Source organism: Poromitra crassiceps, assembly GCF_964638095.1.
Source record: "Poromitra crassiceps genome assembly, chromosome: 1".
NCBI classification, from domain to species: Eukaryota; Metazoa; Chordata; class Actinopteri; order Beryciformes; family Melamphaidae; genus Poromitra; species Poromitra crassiceps.
In genome coordinates this window covers 125,603,760-125,627,960 of record NC_139623.1, presented here as the reverse complement: position 1 = coordinate 125,627,960, position 24,201 = coordinate 125,603,760, and the positions used below count along the sequence as shown (strand labels likewise).

General features: G+C 43.6%; 1 protein-coding gene across 1 annotated transcript in view; it reads right to left on the bottom strand.

Annotated features, from left to right (window-relative positions):
• Positions 1–18,235, bottom strand: part of lyplal1 (lysophospholipase like 1) — a gene marked incomplete at its 5' end in the record, with an annotated part of 37,847 nt that extends 19,612 nt beyond the window's left edge. Inside the window, 3 exons of the mRNA XM_083642214.1 lie at positions 4,878–5,047; positions 5,652–5,751; positions 18,151–18,235. Of these exons, the coding sequence (XP_083498340.1) occupies positions 4,878–5,047; positions 5,652–5,751; positions 18,151–18,235 (355 nt within the window). The remainder of the gene's footprint in view (positions 1–4,877; positions 5,048–5,651; positions 5,752–18,150) is intronic.
• Positions 18,236–24,201: the final 5,966 nt, after the last annotated feature.

The following is a 24,201-nucleotide window of genomic DNA, read 5'->3' as shown; positions in this document are numbered from 1 at the left end:
GTAAAAGTGACCAATAGCCGCCCTGAACTGACCTTGTATAGACCCAGACCTTACCTTACCTTACGTTTGTGTTATATGTTTGTTATATGTACTGTGCTCATGTAACATGTACTGACTGAAAACAAATTACCTACGGGACAAATAAAGCTATCTATCTATCTATCTATCTATCTATCTATCTATCTATCTATCTATCTATCTATCTATCTATTTATCTATCTATCTATCTATGTATCTATCATCAGCCTGGATTTCAATGGAGAGTTTGTGTGGCCCATGTTCTAAAATTCTATGTCGAAGGTTTCTCCAGCAAAAACAAAATTCTGTAGGAAACATAAAGGCACAGGCAATGCAATCTACAATTTTTTTGCATTGGCGCATGAAACAAAGTTTTCATCTTCACTAAGACATTCATGCAAATCAAGTTGTGGTGCAAAAAAGCCCCGAATTAGAGCACTACATAAGACAATAGTCTCTTCATCATTAACTGCAACCACAAACAGCTTCAGCTCTAAGACTAATGCAAGGCTGGCACCCTTGCACCGTAAATCCCCTTTATGATTGCAGCAGTCTCTGATTTGAGATGGTGGGACTGCTTGTCATGACTTGCTGGTGACTATACAGTGGCTTGCAATAATGATAGCAGCCATTATGAATGGCCAAGCACAAAGTATTTACAACTCAAAGGGACAGGCATTTCAATCAGTTTGGGGAGTTGGTGATTTGCATACAAAAATCAATACCATCTACAGCAACCTGGCCACCTCCCCTCCTCCCCCCACTCAGTCCCTGTCTCAGTTTCCCCCTGTGTCCCCAACTGAACTCACCAAACTCATGGCAGGAATGCGAACCTCCACTTGTGCCCTGGATCCCGTCCCATCTAGTTTTGTCAAGGACTGTCTCCCAGCGATCTCTCCACTCATCACAAACATAATTAACTCCTCCCTCAGCTCTGGTTCAGTCCCCCAATCACTCAAACTGGCTTCTGTCACCCCATCCTCAAAAAACCCGGACTCAACCCTGACAGCATGAGTAATTTCCGGCCTGTGTATGTGTATGTGTGTGTGTGTGTGTGTGTGTGTGTGTGTGTGTGTGTGTGTGTGTGTGTGTATATATATATATATATATAGCTGGGGACCCCTGGAGACCCTCAAGGACCCCGACTTTGAGAACCCCTAACTTAAGAGGGGTTCACTCCACTGGCTGTGGAGTGCACACAACCCATCTGACAGAGTCTGACAGCTGAAATGGTTTGGGAGTGGTTAATGTAAATGAGGAGCTATTGTCCACTCCCCCCTTACCTGGCTGCCTCAGGTGTGAAAAACTTCTCCAACTTTAAAGGCTGATGTCTCAGCTTGTTGCTTTTCAGAGTGTGAACATTCAAATAAGCATATCTCCTTAATTTTCTTTTTCAGATTACAATAGCCGTTTTCCCACATGCGTACCGGAAAATTACCTGTAAGTCAATATCGGACATTTCCCGGAATTTCCCTTCACACCTGGGCGCTCGCATGTGCGAATATAGCAGCGAAATTGTCTGTATGTTGGGGGGGGGGGGCACTGCAGAGCGGGTGGGGAGTGACGTGTCGGCAAAACTCCGATGGTGAAATAAGTTTGCTTGTCACACAATAAATCACACTCGTTTGACTTAAGAGGGCATGTTGTATCATTCACATTCGCTAACCAGTCTTTGAACTGAAATATTTGAAGAAGTTGGGATCCGTGTCTGAGAGAAATAGCCTGGCTGGTTCGATGTTTATCCATTCACCTGCGTCGCGTTGAAGCACTTTTTACAGACTGGCTTCGTTTGATGTGTCCGGGCTTGCCTTCGCTGTCAGCAACGTAAGCAAAATACTTCCACATTACGCTTCGTGCATTTGCTTTCTCAACAAGCTTTGGGCGGCTTGCAAGACTCTCAGAGCTGTCTGTGTCCCTGTCGGGCTGCTGACTGAAGGAGGAGGACTGAAGGGCCAGAGAGCGAGCAGGCAGCAGAGAGGGGAGAGGGGGAAATCGGCACGCCCACACATGAAGCTGACATACCGCTCTTATTATGCGCGAATGATTAGATTATGCCCGCTGGAACATTAAGCAACGTGTGTACACCTCGCCCATGCCGGCAAATGACTTGACACGTTTCACACTTGTGTCCCTGATTGCGCATACCGCTCTTCTGACTGGCTCAAAACTGGTGAAATGTCCGCGATGACGGGGTCGTGCTTATACCGGAAAACAACTTTCACACATGAAGGCATTAGACCGCTTTCCGGTCATTTAGCGGTAAAAAGCGCATGAGGGAAAACGGCGAAAGTGTGACACATCATTTGAAAGCTTACAGTCTGCAGTTTCAGAATCTGTAAAAAAATGAAAAATGACCTCGGCCTACTTGTGGGTCGAAACGCCAGGAGCTGTCACATATATGCTTGACAGGCAAAACGAGGGTTTGTTTTTTTGACCAGCACTATTACCATGCTATTAGACATAGGGATGCAGCGGTTTCCGGTTTGAAGGTATACCCCGGTTTGAAAAAGTCACGGTATCAAAACCACTAAGATTTGTCGTCATACCTTCTCCACGGTATCAGCTGTTTCCCCAAAACAACGTGCCCAGGTCGCTTGCAGAGTGCAGCTTACGCGGCCCCTCCCCCTTGCTGCATGCCTACCTAGACGCACAGTAGTGAGGAGCTGTGAGGAGCTGTCCCTGACTGTGTTTACAACCGTGTGTGTGATAAAGCAGGAGAACGCAAGGACCCCCCTGAACTTTACTCCATCTAAAAAGACGACGTCGGCTGTATGGGAATATTTCGGCTATTGTAAAATCACAGATGGCCATAGCCTCAACGCGAGACTCATCAGAGTTGAGGCTAGCATGGCCAGGGCTTAGATCTGCGTGAGCACGACCCGTCGTTATTTGTCAAATTCAAGGTACATTAAAACGTTGTCTTGCTTCAACATACATTGCATTGGACATAAACCATTTCCACCCGCAGGTTTGAGGAGTAGCTAACAAACGTCAGATAAATACTCTCTGTCTAGGCCATACATGGGCAACATTGTAACATTTTTTTTTCTGTGTGGCCCGCGATGGAATTGCACACAAAAAAAAAAAAAAAAAAAAAAATACAGTGCACCTGAACGCAACATGCAAGATACCCGCTGAATAAGTGTCCAAATGTTCATGTCATTCTGGCCAATACTCTTCTGTTATAGCATTTCAGTCTGGAATATGGAATATCTTTCAATAATATTTATGACTAAAAGGCTAAAAGTAATCTCATGTGTAAGAAATTACTGTTCTACATTGAAGTAGAGATTTAAATAATTAACTTGTTGGTTTTGGATTTATTTAGCTTCAAGAGTGCATTTTTGTTCTTGTGTGACCCTCAACACAGGCTTTGAGAATCCCGGGCCACTTACTGATACTTATGCTTAAATTAACCCACTCATATTCTGGTTTATTTCAAGAAAAACATTTTGGCTAGTGGGAATTCTAATTGGCTGGTAACTTTAAAATCTAGCAGCCATATTGGCAGGTGGTGAAAAAAGTTAATTTCAAGCCCTGCAGGGAGAGCAGGTGGTGACATAGGAGTGAGTGAGAAAAGGATCAAATATGGGTGGTTAAGACTGAATAATGACATCACAACTGTTAATTTAAAATTAGTTATTCCTCTAAACCTGGCTTCAAATGCCCTAAATTTTTCACGCTGGCGCCGTTCAGCCCTCAGCAAAAACTGGTAGCGAGGACATTTTTTTGTGGCCCTCTCTATCATCAAAGTTGCCCATCCATGGGTTATGGCATGACAATATTTGTTTGGCCCCCGGCAACAATCTGGGTTTCTCATGTGGCCCCCCATGAAAAATAGTTGCCCACCCCTGGTCTAGGCTAACGTTACCTACTGAGGCAGCTAACATGGCTAATTAGCTAGCTAACACCAGCTATCTTTCTCCACTAACTAACGTTAACGACACGTTAGTTGACTGAGCGAACGTCGCTGTACAGCAGGTCGTTATCAAAACGTATTGCACTGAAGAGAAGTAACATTAGATAATGACGAAAGACTCCTCCAACCTGTCAGTGGAAAATTATGCACAAACTTTGTGTGTGTGAGTGAGAGAGACAGAAACAGGGACAGAGGCTGTGTGTGGCTGTGTGTGTGTCCTATGTGTGAGACAGAGTGGGGGTGTATGTGTGAGGAACCAATAATTATTTGTGTCCACTTCACCCATTACAAAAGAGAAGCGTGTATTTGATACTATTATGATGTTTTAGTTTCACATCAAATTAATTAGATTAAATTGTTTACATTTATAAGTAAGAACAGTACTATATTAGCAAAGCACACACATACTTGCCAGTTAACTGTCATTACATTTGGAGGTTACATAAAAAAATAAATCTGTCCACAATTCAGCAAACTGTTCAAAATAAAATACATTTTGTTCATTGGCATTTTTTATGCCACATTTGACAACACATAAAGCTCCGCAATACCGCGATACCGTGAAACCGTGGTATTTTTGTCCAAGGTTATCATACCGTCAAAAACTCATACCGTTGCATCCCTAATTAGACAGCTTTGCACTCATTGTGCATGGTTAGTGTATCAGCACTAAGCTCAGTATGAGCATGGTTTCTCATTTGGTCATTTTGGTGATGCAGTAGAACACGCTTTCCCCTGCACAATCCTTTAGTGACTCTGGGCCTGGAATGGATCCTTGTTAATTTGGGGATTTATTTTTTCTTTGTGAAAAATGGTCCAATTTAGATTCTGAATAACATATAAAACATCTGCTATCAAAACTTCAATCCACCGTTTCAAAAACGTAGATCAGTACCAACTCTCGACAGTAGCACATGCAGAAAGAAAAGCAGAACGGTACCAATGATCATCCTGTGTTTGGGCACTCCGGCGTTGAGCTCGTCCTGAATGAGGGACCCTAAGGTACTGCACATGGCGTCTATGGAGTCCAGGTGCTCGGGACAGTCCCGTGAGATCTGGTGACGGTCAAACCAGACGCTGGACAGAGCCCCTCGCATGGGTGTGTACGGCCTGAGAGCAGAAGACAGGGGGCAACGCTCAGCTACGACTTAACTGATAATCACTGTTGGGTTATCCAACATTATATTAATATTAGTACTTTCCCTAATAACAAGTTTCATTATTGATATTATTCAGACGCACACGCGCACGCACGCACGCACACACACACACACACACACACACACACACACACACACACACACACACACACACACACACACACACACACACAAACAAACAAGCAATCTGGCTCTCTAAATACCAGATTGTAGTTTCTCCCTAATTTATTTTGATCATAATGAGCCATCATCCTCTCAGGTTAGATGAGAAATGGCAGAAAAGTGAGTCTCCACTATTTGGATTGTATCCAGTAAAGGTCTGACAAGAACACTGGACATCAACACAGTTTGGTTTCTGAACATTCACATGAGAGAAAACTGACTTGTCCTGATTTTAGAACGCAAGCGAGGATGTAATCATCATTTTGATGTGTGTGACAATTAAGCGTTATTTATTATTTTTTGAGTAATACACCCAACACTGTTTATAATGTGTTTATTTGCCTATCTCTAAAAGCACTTAGGTGATGCAACAGGTGACAGGTGTGACCTACCTGGCTGGAGCTGTGGGGTAAATAACTCGGATGTGGCTGAAGGCCAGGTCTGGTAGCGTAACCTCCCGGACCCATGCTCTCAGTCCCTGTCCAGTGTCACCTACATGTTTGCAATGAAACCAATTCACAATTAGACTACTACCTACTGCTTTTCAGCCATTACTACAGTACAGCCATTACATGTATTACGGAGTTAATTTATTGTATGTATCCTTTATTTAACCAGGTGAGTCCCATTGAGATCGAAATCTCTTATTATTCAAGGGAGCCCTGGAGCAAGTCAAGAGCAGCAGCCATATTGATAGGATTCTGTTACATCACCACACGGCCATTTTGGTAGGAAAACAACAGGTGATTGTGATCAATTAACAGGTGATTACAATCAAGTGACACTTACAGCCAATAAGGTGTGTGTATTGTAGCGCCATATCGGTAGGAAAAAAGGTGACATCATCATACTATGAATAGAACAAGGGCAAGAAGAAAAAGACACATACAAAAAGGTAATAATTAAGAAGGCATGGTGATTTGTGTTTCATTAGCCCATTAGCCCAATTCCTTTGTGCCTGTCTCTATCAGAGCGTTGAACGCTGCTGGGGTACAAATGTAATGTCCCCTTATCTGCCGTTGCTGTTATTTTGTTATTTATTATTTTATTTATTTTATCCTTTTATTCTTTTATCTTTATTTATTCTTAGGGGTACAGTACAGTATATCTGTATTATACACTGAGCTAAATAAAAATGGAGGGAGGATCTCCATCTCCTGCCTGTATTGTCTATTGAAGCCAAAATCTTGTCAGATCAGAGAACCAGAGTCTGCGCAGTAGCTCCGTTGAGTTAGAAACTCTGAGAGCTCCCCGCCCCTCTGAACTTTCTTATGTAGAGCTGCTGTTTCTAGAATGCGCACGATGCTTGTGTATTTATATACAGTCTAGCTCTGTAAATATTACACTTTAAGTTGTAATATTTTTTGTCTCGCCAAAAGTAACCAGGAAGATTCCCACTATGAGATCAGTTTATCAAAATGACGCCTGTACGAAAATCTGATTTTGGTTGTCGGAGATTTTAGACCTCCGGTCTGCTGCTGAATGCTGCTGTGCTCTCAGCGCTCTCAGCGCGGGCCGGAAGTGGAGGCAGGCCGCCTCACTCAAGAGAACAGCCTCACTGGGGGATTGCTGTGTTGACTAAGCTATAGCCTAATGTTTTCGTGGCATTTTGATTAACTTTATGAGTTAATTCCTTTTGGAGCAAATGTTGGTTTTACAAATCTAACCTTGACGCTTTACGCTACGTTGTTTGCTGGTATAGCGTTGTGGGTAGTGCAGCCTGTAACGTTCCATTTAATATAGCTCAGTGGTAACGTTAGCCTAGCTGCCTAGTCTCGTCTTTGTTAACTATATCCTTACAACAGCTAAGAAAGGAGCTTGTGAAGAACGAACATCCCCACAGTCAAAGCATTTCTCTGAGATATCCATATAAAAACGTTTGTTGCTTTAATACCAAAAATTAAACCTCTGTTTATGTGACGCTAACGGCTAACGGGCGTTAGCGATTAGCTCATGGCTGGTGCTTGCGTAGTAGGCCCCATCTGACCCGGGATGGGAGTTAACGTTATAAAACACATTTCCTGGCAGTTGGATAACCTGGTAAGTTCTGAAAATATGTGTATAGTATTGTGTTATTCCAGCTATCGTTATCGGTTGTTAAGTTAGTAATATTAAGCCGATAAATAATGAAAAATAGCCGACTAGCGAAAGCGGCTAACGCTATTGCTAACATAGCTGGAGTAACTACTAACACATATTTTCTGAACTTACTTAAGTCCCCAACCAACGTTAATTCCTCGCGCACCTTTCTCAAAACAATTTTATTGCGGTCCATTGATATGTCTGGTAGCCAGCACAGCCAACCCATGAGCCACCCCAACCTCCAGGCCTGCACTACCCAGGCTAAGAGCACATCTCCCGGCCCCACACACCTAGCAGAGCCACCCCGACCTCCAGGCAGCGTTAGATAACGATGAAGCCGTGTGTCTTGTCTATGACGAATCGACGATATATCTATAATGCGAAGAGCCTGTCCAGCCAATGACGGCTTGAGACTGGCTGCCACAGCTGTCAATCATCCATTTTTATATGTCAAATACCTACTTAAAAACAAACTGATCAGAAAAATGACCACTTGCACAGGCATTAGCATGATAATGACTATCTAAAATGATACAAACCACCTTTGGAAAAAAATTATCTGACGTATACTGTGATTATTTCGGTTGTGATTTTCCCATCCACTAACATGGGGAGGCGGGCCTTGTGACCTAATACTGAATTCAACCGCCAGAGCGGCGATCTAACATGCAGCGGCTTCACTAAACGGGACCAGGGCTGCAGCCTTGGTATTATATACTTTGTCTGCCCTTTGGTCTGGACCGAGGTTTTTTCTTTTGTGCTTTAATACAATGATACATTGTAGCTCTTTCTTGTGATATAAATGTGCTGCTGTGAGTGAACTGCACTTTGCTACTATGCACTTTATATCTCTACTGTGCACTTTAGATCGTTGCTACTGATGTCATTTGCACTTTAACTATTGTGTTGCACTTTAAACTGCTGCTCTAGACTGTTTTTACAATGTTTTTTTGTCTTATTTGTTTTTATGTATGTACTTTGTACTACGCTTTTTGCAATCCAATTTGCCCTTTTGGGACACTTAATAAATCTTGAATCTTGAATCTTGAATCTTGAGCTGTTTGTGTCCATAATAAAATGTTTACTAGCTTCTGTGTTCTGTAATGTGTAGTTAGTATCAGCAAACTGATATTTAAATTATTACAAATCCCGGTCCCCAATTGAATCAATTCACACATTCGTAAGGTCACGCTATATACTAGGGCTGTGGCGATTCACTTATCTCCCGATTCGATACTATCACGATTCTTGGGTGCCGATTCGATTTATATTGCGATTCTTAAGTATTGCGATTCTACGATTATTGCAATTCGATATTACGATTTATTGCGATTTTTGTTTCTTTTTTTCTTTTCTTTTTTCAGTTTGTTTGCTTTTTTACACTAGATTAGAACATGGGAAAAGTTGAATCATACACTAGAGACTGTATATTATATATCATGAGTAGGGCTGGGCGATATAGTTAAAAACAGGGGCGGACTGGGATCATAATTCAGGCCGGGCATTAGATACCAAGCAGGCCAGGCCGATATGGGCCGACGCGCATGAAATTTGGGCCGTTTGAAGCCCAATTTGGGCCGTTTGAAGCCAGATTTGGGCCGTTTGAAGTCCAATTTTACAATGAGATGCACCCACTTTAACCCTGAAGTGTAATTATTACTTCAGACTAACTAATAAAGTAATAAAACCACTAGTACACCACCACCTCTTGTTGTTTTTGCACTCATATGCCCTACATTTGTACTATGTTGTAAACGGAGTCCACAGCACAAGAATTTCACACGTGATACTTGTACCATGGAGTGACAATAAAAATCTTGAATCTTGAATCTTGAATCTAGTAAACCAGTAGGCGGCGCCTGGCCTGCTGTTCAGTGAGTGGCCTGACTGCAAGCACCCAAAAAAAAAAAAAAAAAAATTGCGATTATCGATTCTGGAATAAAAGATCGATTCAAAATATCGTGACATTAAAAATCGCGATACTTAGGTGAATCGATTTTTTTTCCCCACCCCTACTATATACAGTATATATATATATATATTATTTACAGTTTTGTGTTAATACATAGACAGTGTGAGACAAAGAAGGAAAGAAAAAAGTGCAATTACAGCTTAATACAGCTGTTTTATGAAAATGAGAAACTTTTGTTTTGCAACACCCAAATAAAAAATTTGGATGATAATCTAGGAATAGGCTATGCGCAAAAGTGTTTACTTGTGTTAATAATAATAATAATAATGTGTAAATGGTTGAAGCTGAAGCAATTGCAGTAATGTGATTGTTATGTTTAAGTCACTACTGACCGACCCCCCCCCCTTCCCCCGGAATGCCCCCGTTCCTTATTTCCATTTCAATAAGTTGGCAACCCTAGTGAGCTATACTGTAGCTCAAAGTTCAAAATATGAGCTATGAATGTAAACTAGCTTATTTAAAGGGGCCATATTATGCATTTCTTAATTTTGTATCATATATATGTTGTTACAATCTCGGATGGTCATATTAAACATGGGCTAAGCTTCAAATAAATATGTGAAAGTGTTTTAATGTTAGCCCCATGAACCCCCCCTTCCGCCCATGAACTCTCGTAGACGAGATTACATGGATTTATGCCGATTTTGTGCGAGAACCATAGTTTTGGTGACGTCAGGTAGGACTTGTTACCCTGGCAACAAAGCGTTGCGGCCGGCTGGCGCGCGGCGCGCAGCGTGCGCACGCCAGCCCCCACCCTTCCCTGTGTTGACATTAATTCAGCCTTAACGTTAGCACTTGCTATTAGCCTAGCAGCACAGCTGCCTTTCATAGACATGAACAACTGATGAATGACGAAGGCACACATTTTCAGAACTTGTAACGTTAGTCCAACTTGCTGACTTCTCCAAGTGCTCATTTTGGTTTGGTCCATATAGCCTTTGCTAGGAGAGGCACACTTATAGTCACAAGCATTTGGGAAGTTAGCTAACTAGCTACATTAGCTAGTGTGAAGCTCCCCGTGCAGGGTGTAACGTTATGGCGGCCGCGGTAATAGAATCCCTGCTCGGCCAGCCACCGAAGGAAATGTCCGGGTGCAGCCCGGGCCTAGCGGAGCTGTAGATAGCTAGGGGGATGTTGATATATCAATTGATAGCTTGCTTTATGTCCAAGTCACATTTTTCATCGATGGTCAAATTCGTTTTGACAATCCGTTGCTCGTTGATATAATTGTTTTACAACTACCAAATTTAGTAGCCATAGCAGAGATCGCCTGTCTGCTTCTGTTATGCATGACTATCTATCTATCTATCTTATCTAGATAGATAGATAGATAGATAGATATAGTCAGACAGACAGACACAGTCTCGCTTCTACAGCGCTAGCTCTCTGGGCAGAAGTTTGCAAACACAAAAACTCCTCACGCTGCCCACCTGGAGTATTTTCCGGAGGGTGGGGGTTCAGGGACAGGACCTAAAACAGAGCGTTTCAGACAGAGGCTGAACTGGAGGGGGCAGTGAGAGCCAGTACAAGATAAACTGAGTTTTTTAAACTATGACTGATGCAATAAGTTACTCTAGTGGAGGCCAACAATAAAATAATAATACATTATATTAGCAAAATATGGGCCCTTTAAATCTGCATGAGCTGAACTTTGAGCTCTTGTGAAGTGTGAGCTTGCACAACACTGGCAATACGGCAAAGTGCTGGCAAAGTGCTTCAAAACAGCTGCCCTTGGTGTGTAGGGTTGCCAACCATCCCTTAACTCATTGAGTGCCAAGGACGAGTATGTTCGTCAATTGCGTTTTTTGACGGTGGGACGTGGATCAAAGCCAGATCCATCTCCTGTGAAAGTATGGTGGATGTTGAATGTGTAAAAGCTATTTTAGGGACCCATTAGGTGGCGACAGTGCTCTCCAGATTAGAGAAAGGCGAGGAAAAGTCATGTGGAAACGGAAATCGCATCGATATGCATGAAGCATAACGTTAGCTGTGCCTGTGAACAGCAGTCAATCTGCTGCCACAATTGAGCCCCTCCGTCTCCACTGCGATAGCCCCTCCATATGATTTAGTTGCCGACACCAGCGTCTTTCTGAAAAGTTACATTATTCTCAACTGGGAGCCGGCGACAGGCTGTGAATAAGCGGGGTGCGACGCACTTTTCAGTGCAGAGCAAACGCAGAGCAAACGCACTCGCAGCAGAGCCCCAGAGACACTCCCACGGAGGAGGAGGAGGAGGGGGGTGGGGCACGCAGGGCACTACAGCATACAACCATTGACAGTAAACACAGACCCAGGCAGCAGGCTCGATGCACAGAGACAGGCAAACAAGCTAGAATAATCTGATGCCCACCAGCAGTAAATCAAGACCAGCAAGAAGGTGTAGGGTCTGCGCACGCAGGGGCCAGCGCTGCTGGTTGCAGCTAAAAAATATTATTTGGCCAAACAAAATTCCTTTGTTTTCACTGTTTTATTGAAGGAAATTATTTTTGAGGTGTCATTACATCAGAAAATATTAGCTTCAGAGTCAATGATGTGCTTGAAATGCTTCCTTTCACAAAAGGCTGAATATCTCAGATTCTAAATTGAAACGTGTGTTTTTGCTTAAATCAACCTATCTTCTCCGGCTGATAACTAAAGAACGTAAAATGATATCAATAAACTTTTTTTTGCAGATGATAGAAGAGAGTCTCATCGTTCTTTGTGCGTGTTCGGTGTTTACATAGTAATATCACACAATATTCTGTGGGCCTCGAGAAATCACTGAAAACGCTCTGAAACTCTGGCACTGGGAGCGTCCGTTCTCCAAAAGTGGCTGGCACTCAATGAGTTAAAATACAGAATCAAACAAAAAGACGTGTTCCGTATTGAACTGATACGGGATGCGCTTTGTCCCGTATTCGAGAGACACTGTAGTACAAAGCTATTTGTATGAGCAGGTAAACTCCGCAGCGGAGTCTCCATTCAGTCCGCTGGCACCGCTGCCCCTCCCCTGGCCTATGTAGCCGGTGTCATGTTACAGCAGCCTGAGCAAGAGGCTGTGGACAGTGCGCAGGACACAGGGAGCACTCAAAGTTCCGCAATCACCAGGCATCACAATGCCATTTGTTTTTTCACATTGTCAATATATTTAGATGTGATAATAAAGGCTTCGAGAGCCTGGTTTAGGTACCTTGAAAGTGCTTGAATTTTACTCTTAAAAGCTGTACAAACCCTGCTTACACAACAGTAGACTATTGCAGGTGTGTAAGAGTTGTTATACAATAATCAGGGTCAGCGGTAACCTGACTCCGCAAGATGGGGCGGTATTGAGTTCACAAATTCACAATCCCACCTCCATCTGATATCGGCTCAAGATTGGAGTTTAAACCGGCCCGCGCCCAGGCGACCCAATCAGCGGCAGCTACGGGCGGGCTCTAGGCAGAGACCGGGTGTGACGCCACCGAGAAGCGCCTCTGCCTTGTAGTTCTTTCACTATTCAACATGGTGGCAGGCTAGCTCCAGTGGGCTGGTCAAACATTCTATTCAAAACAATAATCTTACAGTGAGTACGAAACCGTAACTGTATTGCTGTAACGTTATCAACTATGAACGTTAGTAAACAAGACATTGTTTGGGGAGCCAGCCTTCAGACCGTTGCCAGGCTGGGAGAACTTCGATTTATGTCAGAAGGAACAATGCAGAAGAGTTGTGCATATATATGGGACTCATTACTCATTACTATATGTGTTACTCCAGCTAACGTTATTGGTTTTAAGGGGTGCAAGCGAACAGTTTGTTCAAGCTTAGCTAACCGTCTGATGGTTCATAGCAATGTTCAATCAACAGGCGGTTAGCTTGCAAGCGCTAGTCTTTCAGGGTCTGCATACCATTACAAGCAACCGATAACGTTAGGACCGCAATGGAAACAAGCCAGTGCTTGAAATAGCCAGGCTTTATTGTGTTTTTATCCTCGGTGATTGTCTGTACCCTGTATCTTTGTTGACATTTCACCAAATAAATAAATCAATCAATCAAAAAAAAAAGCCGGAATAATACAATAGACACCTATTTTCAGAACTTAGCAGCCATCAGCTAGCTGTAAGGCTAGTAGAATGGCTAGCCGTTAGCCATTCACGCAAGTCACACAAACACAAAGCCCTTCTCACCACTGCCCAGTAAACATGTAATCTGTTAAACAATTTTTTTTGTTCCAAATGGAAATAAATCATAACGTTAATCAAAATGTCACTGAAATATTAGCTAATCAACACAGAACTGCAAGATCAGTTTATCTGATATTTTCCCCCGTATGACGCTTGCATAAATGATACTGTGAAGTGTGAATATAGCTCTCACAAGCATATTGTAGTCCTTTCTGTCTGATATTTTGGAGCTGTTACTCGGGAAATTGGCCGTTAACACCATTGATATATAATATGTCTACGTCGATGTCAATCCATACTTTTCAATAAATAATTTTATTCAGAAGATTTCATCTGAAATCTAAAATGTTTTGCACTAATGATGTAAACTCTTGCAGGTCTGTTCTATTCAAAAGAATAGCTATAATTGCTGTTTGCACTGTTGAAAGAAATTTCTTTAAAGTCCCTGGAAACCAGAAATCATTTTTTATTATTTAGCATTTTGAGTTCATCACATCACCGGAACCTATGTTAATAAGCCACCAGCCAAATTTGAACGATGATGAACGTCGCAAAGTAAAGTATATAAATTTAGGTTTGACAGTCATGACAAAAGTCATGAGAATCAATTAGATTTTAGACTGCGGACTGTGTGGGCGTGTCCCGTGTGTGTGCTTGCAGGACTTCTCCGAGAGAGAGAGAGAGAGAGAGAGAGAGAGCGAGAGAGAGAGGGAGGGAAACGGAGAGAGAGAGAGGAGAGAGAGAGAAGGAAAGACGGATGGAGTGTGTGTGTGTGTGTGTTCGCTCGTTGCTCGGCGCATACTGACAGAGGAAGAGAGACTGCCGCTGCGAGTGCACAGCGCTACTGTGTGTGTGTGTGTGTGCGCGCATGCGTGCGTGCGTGTGTGTGATTCGATTAAATCTTATGACGTGATAAGATCATTCATTGTAGCACCGCGCACACCGCTCTCTTCAATGAGGAAGTGGAAATCCAGACCTTGTAGAAAAGTGGCGATTTTGGGGCTTTGGGTTGAAACTAATGTCTCCTACTTTCTGAGGCACACAATTACTCACATAAGACCCTAAATTTAATAGTTAGAAGGTTTTTGTGGATTTTGGTTTCCAGGGACTTTAATGAGTAGGCTACATGCCAATGTGAAGATAAATTATATCAAAATGTTATTTGCACTACTGTTTATTGTTTTTCCTAAAATGTTGAACTTTATCCATAGCGCAAAAAAACCCGCAAAAACTGATCAAAACCAGGTTTGTGTGTTTGCTTGTATTAAATGTAATAAATGGGTAAATGGTTGAAGCCGAAGCCATTACAGTTAACACCCCCTCTCTGCCTCTGATTGGCATCAAACTTCCATCCAAACACATTCGCTTGGCTATCCTGCATTACATCTCTGTGGTCAGACCGTCAGACTCAGTGGGTCAGACAGACAGCAGTTACGCTTGCTAGCCTGCATGAAACACGCCAGTGTGTTTATGTTTTTAATATAGTCATATCTATGGTTTATAACGCTGCCGCTACTCTTGGCAGTGCACATATGTAGCCTATAGACAGAGAATTGATCAAGGGTGATATAAAACAGGGTTATTTACAGTGAACTAATTCAGCTCATTGTAACAGAAGAATGACATGTATTTGAATTTAAATATTAATCAGAGGAAACAAGGTGATGAAACTTAAAATGACAAGAAAAATACACATTCATAACTCAGTTATACAGTTTGCAATGGTAACGTTTAGTATAATAAAGTAAGATCTCACACATAACCTTTTGATTCTATATGCTGCCATCTGGCATCGCATGCTTGTTGATTTAATGATTGTTTTGCACCTGCTGCTCACGTTATGAACAAATTAATGCTTAGATGACCCTTATATCCTCAGCAGAAACTAACTGACTGCATAGTCATTTTAATAAAGTATGAATGTTAGCTGTCCAACACACCACTAATAGCCTATCTAGTTATAGTAATGCTTGGAAGTAGCCTACTCCCCTACTTCCCCCCCCCCCGCAGCATCGTGACATTGAATGAAAGTATAGACAAGTTTCCTGGGCACTTCCGGTTTGCTTCCGGACTCGGCTGCGATCGTGTCAGTCGCTTCCGGTGTTTGTGAATACGGAGAAGCGTAACGTACTACCGTAGTAGCCATAGCGACCGCCGAAAAAATGCAAACTTGGGATCATTCTGCGAGTCTCCTATCTAATGAAAGAGTGTCTATACCACACCCGTTGACAGTGGACACATGGAAAGATAATATGTGTAAATGGCCGAACGTAACTACAGGCAGGATTATAGCGTATTTTGAGGAATCAATGGCGGTGGACGGCAACGCGATGAACTATCTCAAAAGCTCTGAAGCATCAGCCAGACTAACGTTAGGTTACAGTCCTCTCCTCTGTCACAGTCAGTCAGACTAATGTTAGGTTACAGTGACAGTACTCTCCTCTCTCACAGTCAGACTAACGTTAGGTTACAGTCCTCTCCTCTCTCACAGTCAGTCAGACTAACGTTAGGTTACAGTACTCTCCTCTCTCACAGTCAGACTAACGTTAGGTTACAGTCCTCTCCTCTCTCACAGTCAGTCAGACTAACGTTATGTTACTGTCCTCTCCTCTGTCACAGTCAGTCAGACTAACGTTAGGTTACAGTGACAGTACTCTCCTCTCTCACAGTCAGACTAACGTTAGGTTACAGTCCTCTCCTCTCTCACAGTCAGTCAGACTAACGTTATGTTACTGTCCTCTCCTCTGTCACAGTCAGTCAGACTAACGTTAGGTTACAGTGACAGTACTCTCCTCTCTCACAGTCAGACTAACGTTAGGTTACAGTCCTCTCCTCTCTCACAGTCAGTCAGACTAACGTTAGGTTACTGTCCTCTCCTCTGTCACAGTCAGCCAGACTAATGTTAGGTTACAGTGACAGTACTCTCCTCTCTCACAGTCAGACTAACATTAGGTTACAGTCCTCTCCTCTCTCACAGTCAGTCAGACTAACGTTAGGTTACTGTCCTCTCCTCTGTCACAGTCAGCCAGACTAACGTTAGGTGTCTCTCCATTCAAAAACAACCCAGTTTGCCTTGATCACTGCAAAACATGACATGCCGTGTGTAGCCTCCACACAATAGGGCTACACATGGTAAATCATGGTAAATACACAGCACAATACCCGCCGTGGTAAACAGAAGAAGACTGGGATATTAACTTTAAGGCGACTCACTTCTAGACTTGAATGAAATTGTATTCACCTACTATCTGCTCCGTGGATTACCATTTTACAATTTCGGAGACGAAATTGTAACATAGCAACGTTGGTCCACAAACGTTGCTATTTAAAAAAAAAAATTGGGAGATCGGGTTGGGATTATAACGTTAGTTTGCCGAGTCGCACCTGGTAGGCTAATCCAGAAATGGCGTTATGGTACCTTTGTCTACTTGTAGATCATCAAGAAACTTTAAATTAATAACGTTAGATGTGTTTAACAGAGCTGTATATCGCGTCTAGCAGCTGATCAGCAGCTCAGACAGCCTCAAACACGAGGTGATTGTCAGCTCTATAATTCGCAAAATAGCAGTGGATGGAAACGCGCACTGTGTTTTGTGACAGCCACGCACTTCACAATGTGTTCCAGAATAACCCATTGTTAATAACGTCTGCTAACGTTAGTGTAGCTGATGTTATCGATCGTTGTAAAAAAGTTTGGATATTTCGGCTGCTGCCTTCTGATGTGCTCGCTGCTGTGGACGCAATGTGGACTTAAACGGAAGCCGGTGACACGAAAGGCTGCTATGGCGCCGCCCTAGGAACGGCCCAGGAAACTTGTCTATAGGCTGAGAAGAGGCTCGTTTGAGATGAGCAAATTCTGCGCAGATTTGATCAGCGCCTTGCTTGCCCCGTTGCATGATGGTTAGAAAAGTTGTCCGGCTTGCTCCGCCTGACCGACTGTGTGAGTCACGTGACTCTCGTGAGAGCGAGCCGGGCGCAGATTTGGAGCGAGGCGCCGCAGTTGCTCCCCACCAACTGCGGCTGACAGAGGATGACGAGAAACGCATCAAGCTGAGCGCCCATTGGTTCAACACACAGGTGCATCACAAACCCACAGTGAAGTGTAGAAACTTCAATTTTATATCTATTCCAAGCTGTCACTCCATATTTTACATAAATACCACCTGGAATGCCTACATTCAAATAAAAATAAGGAATCTGAAGGGCTGTGTTATTTGAGCAGTGAGTGTGGGTGGCGCTAATGCATGTTTTAATTTGTTTACAAACCGCTGTTAAACCAAACTGTAGAAGAAGAAAAGCAGCAGCGAGTGTGCCGTCGGGGGTGTTCGACTTGTTGACGCCTCGCCTGACTGTGCTCGCCTGCTCTCGTCTGCTTTCCAGGCGAGGCGGAAGCAGGCAAGAGCAGCCGAGTGCAGTCAGCCAATCAGAGGCAGAGAGGGGCGGGTCATGCCTTCGCCTAGCCTTCGCCATCATGGGAAAAAATATATCGCCCCCCGTTTCTTTATTTCCATTTCAAGAAGTTGGCAAGTGTGTGTTGGTGCCAGACAGTGCTGCCAGATCTCGCGAGAGAAACAAGCCCGCACCACAGACTAGCCAGAGACCTTTACTATTAACAATAACTGCAGGAAGTCACCACTCACCTCTGCCTAAATATCACCCAAATAAATAAATAAATAACAGCAGAATATGTATCACCTGAGCCGTGCAGGAAGATAACCGAGGCGGAATGTTGGCCCGTTGGAGAAACAGCACATCTCTGAAGCTTCCGCACGGCAGCCATTACAGTTGGAGGACTGGGATCAACGTGATTGGCTAAAGGCACCGCGTGTCTCCACAATGGATCGGCCGGAGGGACATGAGGAGTGGTCATTGGTCTTGTTTAGGCAGGGGGAGTCATGATTGGTTGTGGTCAGAGGCGGGGTTAGGTCCATCGGCTCTGGGTCCATCCGGCCCATCTCCATCAGCCATAGGCGAGACAGTCGGCATGTGTGGGAGCGCCCACAAAATGTTAAACGGCTTCCGCGCGAGTGGGGTAAAACGGGGGATTTACCCCACCCTGACCACGCCCCCAGCCAGGCTGAGCCAGCTAACGCTGCGTCTATTGTGGGCGTTCCTAGAGCCTGTATGGGCGTTCCCAGACATGCCGACTGTCTCTATGGAGCAGGGAAAAAGGAATCTAATTTGTATTTTTTGTTCATTTAAATCAGATTAGATACAACTTTTTGAGCTGATGAAGTCAGGAAACTGGGTCATATAGCAGCAACAGAGAGAAGAGTATAGATAGATCTAACAAATACAGATGATGATGATGATGATAATAATAATAATAATAACAATAATAATAATAATAATAATAATACATTTAATAATAATAATAACAACAACAACAACAACAACAACAACAACAACAACAACAACAGTAATAATAATAACAATAATAATTTAATGTTTTATAATAAATTAAAAGATCAAAAGATCTCATTAGTAATGTCTTCCCATAGACTAGTATTCTATCATAAATATGTAATCAATCAAACTGCATCATATATCCATCACATTTTATATTCATCTGATTTGTAATAAGATAAGAAGCCAGGAACAGGATATTTTTGCAAACAGTCCAACTAACTGCCACACAGGAATATTTTGAGAAGAATTAGGACAGATAAATGAAAATAGTGTTGGCAGATTTACAGGTGTCTGCATTATCTGTTCTTATATTACTTCTATATAGAACTGACATCATTTGGCAACAGAGAACTAAACGAACGACTGGATTGGCAAAAAGGGAACATAACATTGTTTTTGTTCCATTGTGCATTTAGTTAGTCACAATGTACCTCACTCACTGCTGCTGTGATTGTAGGAGTGATGGAGCTGCTGTGTTCCAGCACTTTGTCATGTGCGGTGGTGATCTACTGTAATGGAATGTCTGGATCTGCATATCAGTTGAAACACATTTGAAGGTCTTATCTTGTATAAACCTGCCCCTCTGTAACTTGGATTCTGCTCATTTTCTCTAGCCCTGCACTCAGAAGACCACACAAACAGTGTCCCTGGCTTGACCCCCCCCCCCCCCCCCCCCCCCCCCCGCAGTGATGATGCACTGGAGGGATGACTGTTGCTTCAGAAGGCTTTCACCATCTCGTACAAATTTAGGTACAGTCATGTAATGTTGTTTGAATATGTTCACTGATATTATGATGTTTTATGATGTATTTTTTTTACATTATGTTTTGTTGTGTTATGTATGAGTTATGTTCTCTATCATATTGAGGCGATCTCTCTACATATTTCAACATGAATGGGAAACCTGACCCCACTGGGTCAGGTGACGTGGATCATTTCTTTCTTTTTACTTTCTTTTTTGATCACTTGTACTTGGCCAATTCCCCCTGGTGTCCCTGCTCCTCTCCCTCTGCAGATCTGGGGAGAGTTGTAGAGACAATGCTTCCTCCGATACATGTGCAGACACCAGCTGCACCGTCACGTCACGGCTCCATGATGGGTCGGAGTCACAGCTGGCATCATTTCTGGTGCCTCTCCTCTCAGAGGGGGAGGGTTCGATGTGAGCTGCGTTTGTAAGACCCGCAGACCCACTCAGAATTCTCCAGTCTAGCTGCTTGCCAGCTGCTGTTGTCCGGTGAAAAGCCCGACTACGACAACTGTGGTACCAGTGTATCGCTTGCAGCCGTGAGATAACGCGCTCAATCGTGGGACCTAGAACCCAGCTATGGTTTTTCTCTCTCTCTCCAGCCGCCATTGTCCGGTAGTCTCCCAGTTACGGTGGCTGTGATTCCCCATACCAGTGTATTGCCATGGATTCCTGGGATCCGCTCCTGGTGACCTCCCAGTTGTGGTTCTTTTGTCTCTCTCTCTCTCTCTAGCTACCAGTGAGAGTGTATTGCTTACGGTCAAAGCGAACGCGCTCGGTGGTAGTAGTGGTAGTCCATGTTGAGCGGCGGGTTGTGTGAGATGGCAGCCCCGGCATTGGGGGTTCACCAAACAATGGGCCAGGTCACCTGCCCCATCAGGGTTCCATGATGGGTCAGGGTCACAGTTTGGTGCTTCTCCTCTCGGAAGGGAGGGGTCAATAGGGGCAAGACCCACAGACCCACTCTAAACTCTGCAGTCCAGTAGTAGTAGTCCAGTGGTCTGCTATGCTGGGAGAGAGTCGGCTGTGCTGCCCTGCCACAGATGGACCTGTCCATTGCAGCTCTCTTGTGCCCTTCTAGCTCAGTGTTGGGGACAGCTAGTCCCCATCACCATCCTGCAGCTGAGGGCTGCATGATGTTGGATGCCTTTGCTAGCTATAGTGCATAAGACTACTGTAGATTTGTTCAGGCACAGCTGGCTAATACTGGGTCCAGCTTGGCGCTGTATCACCAGCGGCTGTCACGTGGGCTGGATGTCGCTCCTCCTGACGCCATGCCAGACCCAGCCAGCCTCCGGCTCTGGCTCAGGCACATCTTGCAGCTTTGAGGGCCCTGGTCTGGGCAGGTTTAACCTGGTCTGGGCAGGTTTAACCTCGTCTGGGCAGGTTTAATAAAATAGCGTTACTTTATGATATTTGAATAATGTTAGTAGACACACGCAACTGTATAGATGGCATACATGTAAGGTGACGCTCATAACATGGCGGACCATTTAACGTTATCTAATGTATGTATGTAAAGTAACATTAAGGGGCCCTTTACACGAGGACAGTTTCTGAAAGAAACGACACAATAGCGTTTCCTTCACACCTTTTCCTTCACACCTTCTCCCTGTTTACATGAGCGCTGTTGAATTTTTAAAACGCCGTAATGTACATGCCAGGTCGCTAGGTGGCAGTGTGTCACCTTATTCTTTGCCCATACAAGGACGCTTCTGCATGACGTCATTTCGTAATCGTCTTTCCAGTTTTAAACACGGAAGTAGAGTACGCCTTCCGCAGTCATTTAGACTTGCCAAAAAGCTTTTTTCAAGCAAAAAAAACCCACAAACTGTTTTAAAGTTTTAATATTTGTCGGGTGAGAATGTAACATATATGTGACCAGTTTATCAGAATAACGCCTATTGGAAATCTTTAACGAGCAGCGAGGACCGGGAGCGCTGAGTGTGCTATCTGTCAAACTCTACTGTAGTTAGGCTACTGGCAGTGAGAAAACACTGTCGACGTGCTTTTGTAACTAACGTTAAATGCCGACCGGGTACAGCCATCGGCTCCTTGCAGCAGTAACATTATGAACATGTAACTGAAGTTGGCCGCAGTGTAGCTTAATTCTGAATGTTGCCAAACTTCATTCATACTGACGTTTTATTTTTAAAATGGTTGCCAACTCGCGCACGGCTATGGCGTAATCGTGTGTGTCGCGTGTGCAGGCACGTCAGAGTTTCTGAAATGTGCCGTCTCAAAGCGATTACATGGAATGATCAGCGGGGGGCGTCTCAAAGAATTTCACTCTGGAAGGTGGTTTCAAAATGTGTCCTTTCCTAAGCCCAAATTCGCCGTCGCCGTCTAAAAGGGAGGCACTAACGATACAATAATTCCCATCACCATAGGAAACCGTCCTCGTGTAAAGTGCCCCTCAATGGTCTGCCCATGTTATACAGTAAGCATCATAAGGTTATGTTAACGTGACATAACATCACATGTTTTTGCAGACTTGAATGCTATTGGTCGTTTGTTCAATTTGCTCTTCTGTATGGTATTGGACATTTAAAGATGATACACACTTGTCTTGAGGCATCCGCCAAGCTCAGCAATTTAATATGTCATCTTTATTTGAAAACATACTTTATCGGATCCATAGAACTCAACATAGCCTAAGATCTTGCACGAATATGTCTTCTGGTAAATTAGGCATATATAGATAATCTACCAAGCAACACTTAACACAAATATACTATAGGTAACCATTTCACAGCAGTCCAGCCCACCATGGTGGAAAAGGAACCATTCTTAAAGTTTGAATTATATCGAAATATAATGTTGCATGGTGTGTAGCCTATGTTTTTATTTGTGTGTTTTTTGACAGGGACAATGCATATCAGAAAAACATGCCAGAATTAACCAAAAAGGCTAGTTTTCATCTGGAGTCCCTGGATCACAGATACAAGAAATACAAAGGTACACAATGTCACATACACAGAATAAATACAATCATCTGAAATATTGCATACATGTCACACACACACACAAAAAAACAGGCAGTCATCGGAATTAGTAGCTACATAATTGATTGCTAATGAGCCAAGTTTTCAAATGGGTGGAGAATGACCTGTAGGAGGAGCAGTTACGGATGTATTGTGGTAATGAATTCCAGTCATGGGATGCCTTAACTGAGAAAGTTGACTGGCTGAAAGTGCTACATCTGAAAGGGATTGTGCAGTCTCCTCGTTTGGTGGCTCTGGTGGTTCGGCTTGACTGTGCAGTGGTGCGATGAAGGTGCTAAGTGGAGGAGGTGCTAGGTTGTGTAAGATTTTGAAGACTAGACAGAGATTTGCGAAGGTGATGATGTTATCCCAGCTCAAGAGGTTATGTTTCCTTAAGATATTGCAGTGGTGGTATCTAACCGGCTTCCTGTCTAATTATTGTTTGTTTGTAGAGTGATGCTATGGGTTGTAATGTGGATGGGCTGGCTTGTCCCCAGCTTGTTAAACAGTAGGTTATGTGGGACAGGATCATTGCATTCATAAACATTTTCGTGGCACAGTTGGACAAGCAGTTTCTGGAGTATCTGAAGTTTGCGAGGTTGAATTTGATGTGTATGCCGAATTGTTACAGATAACCATATTTCAATAAATATAAAACATTCATTGATTTGAAGCAGTCGGTTGGTTCTCTATCTTCACATTCTTTTTCCTCTTGTCATTTGGTCCAAGCTGGTTCACTCGACATCAAAGATCTTTATATCACATCTTATTAACAACCTGCCTGCTCTCACCAGACAACTATAATGGGCTTGTTCTGTGATATTTGCGGTACCTTCGGATACATGGTTTACCTTAGTACATAGCCTACACAACAAGGTTCTTTGTTGGCAATGTTTATTGACAAAAGCACACTGGCAGATACATACCAAATGGTTCAAAGTAAATCTCTCAAAGTTTCAAATCTGTCAGCATTATATTGTCATGCGAGTGGATGCCCCCCTGGTGGCCTGGATTGTGGACTACCTGTCTGGCAGACCACAGTATGTGCGCCTGCAGAACTGTGTGTCAGACAGAGTGGTCAGCAATACGGGAGCACCACAGGGGACGGTCTTCTCTCCCTTCTTCTTCACCATCTACACCACGGACTTCACCTACCAGACAGAGTCTTGCCACCTTCAGAAGTTCTCTGACGACTCTGCGATAGTGGGATGTATCAAAGATGGCGACGACGATGAGTATCGGGATGTGGTGGCCAACTTTGTCACATGGTGTGAGCAGAACCACCTGCAGCTCAACGTGTCAAAGACAAAGGAGCTGGTGGTGGACCTGAGGAGGGTCAAGGCTCCGGTGACCCCTGTTTCAATCCACGGGGTCAGTGTTGACATAGTGGAGGATTACAAGTACCTTGGAGTGTACATTGACAATAAACTAGACTGGGCTAAGAACTCTAATGCACTCTACAAGAAGGGGCAAAGCCGTCTCTACTTTCTGAGATGGCTGAGGTCCTTCAACGTCTGCCGGACCATGCTGAGGAAGTTCTATGAGTCGGTAGTGGCTAGTGCCTTCCTTTATGCTATTGTGTGCTGGGGCAGCAGGCTGAAGGCAGCG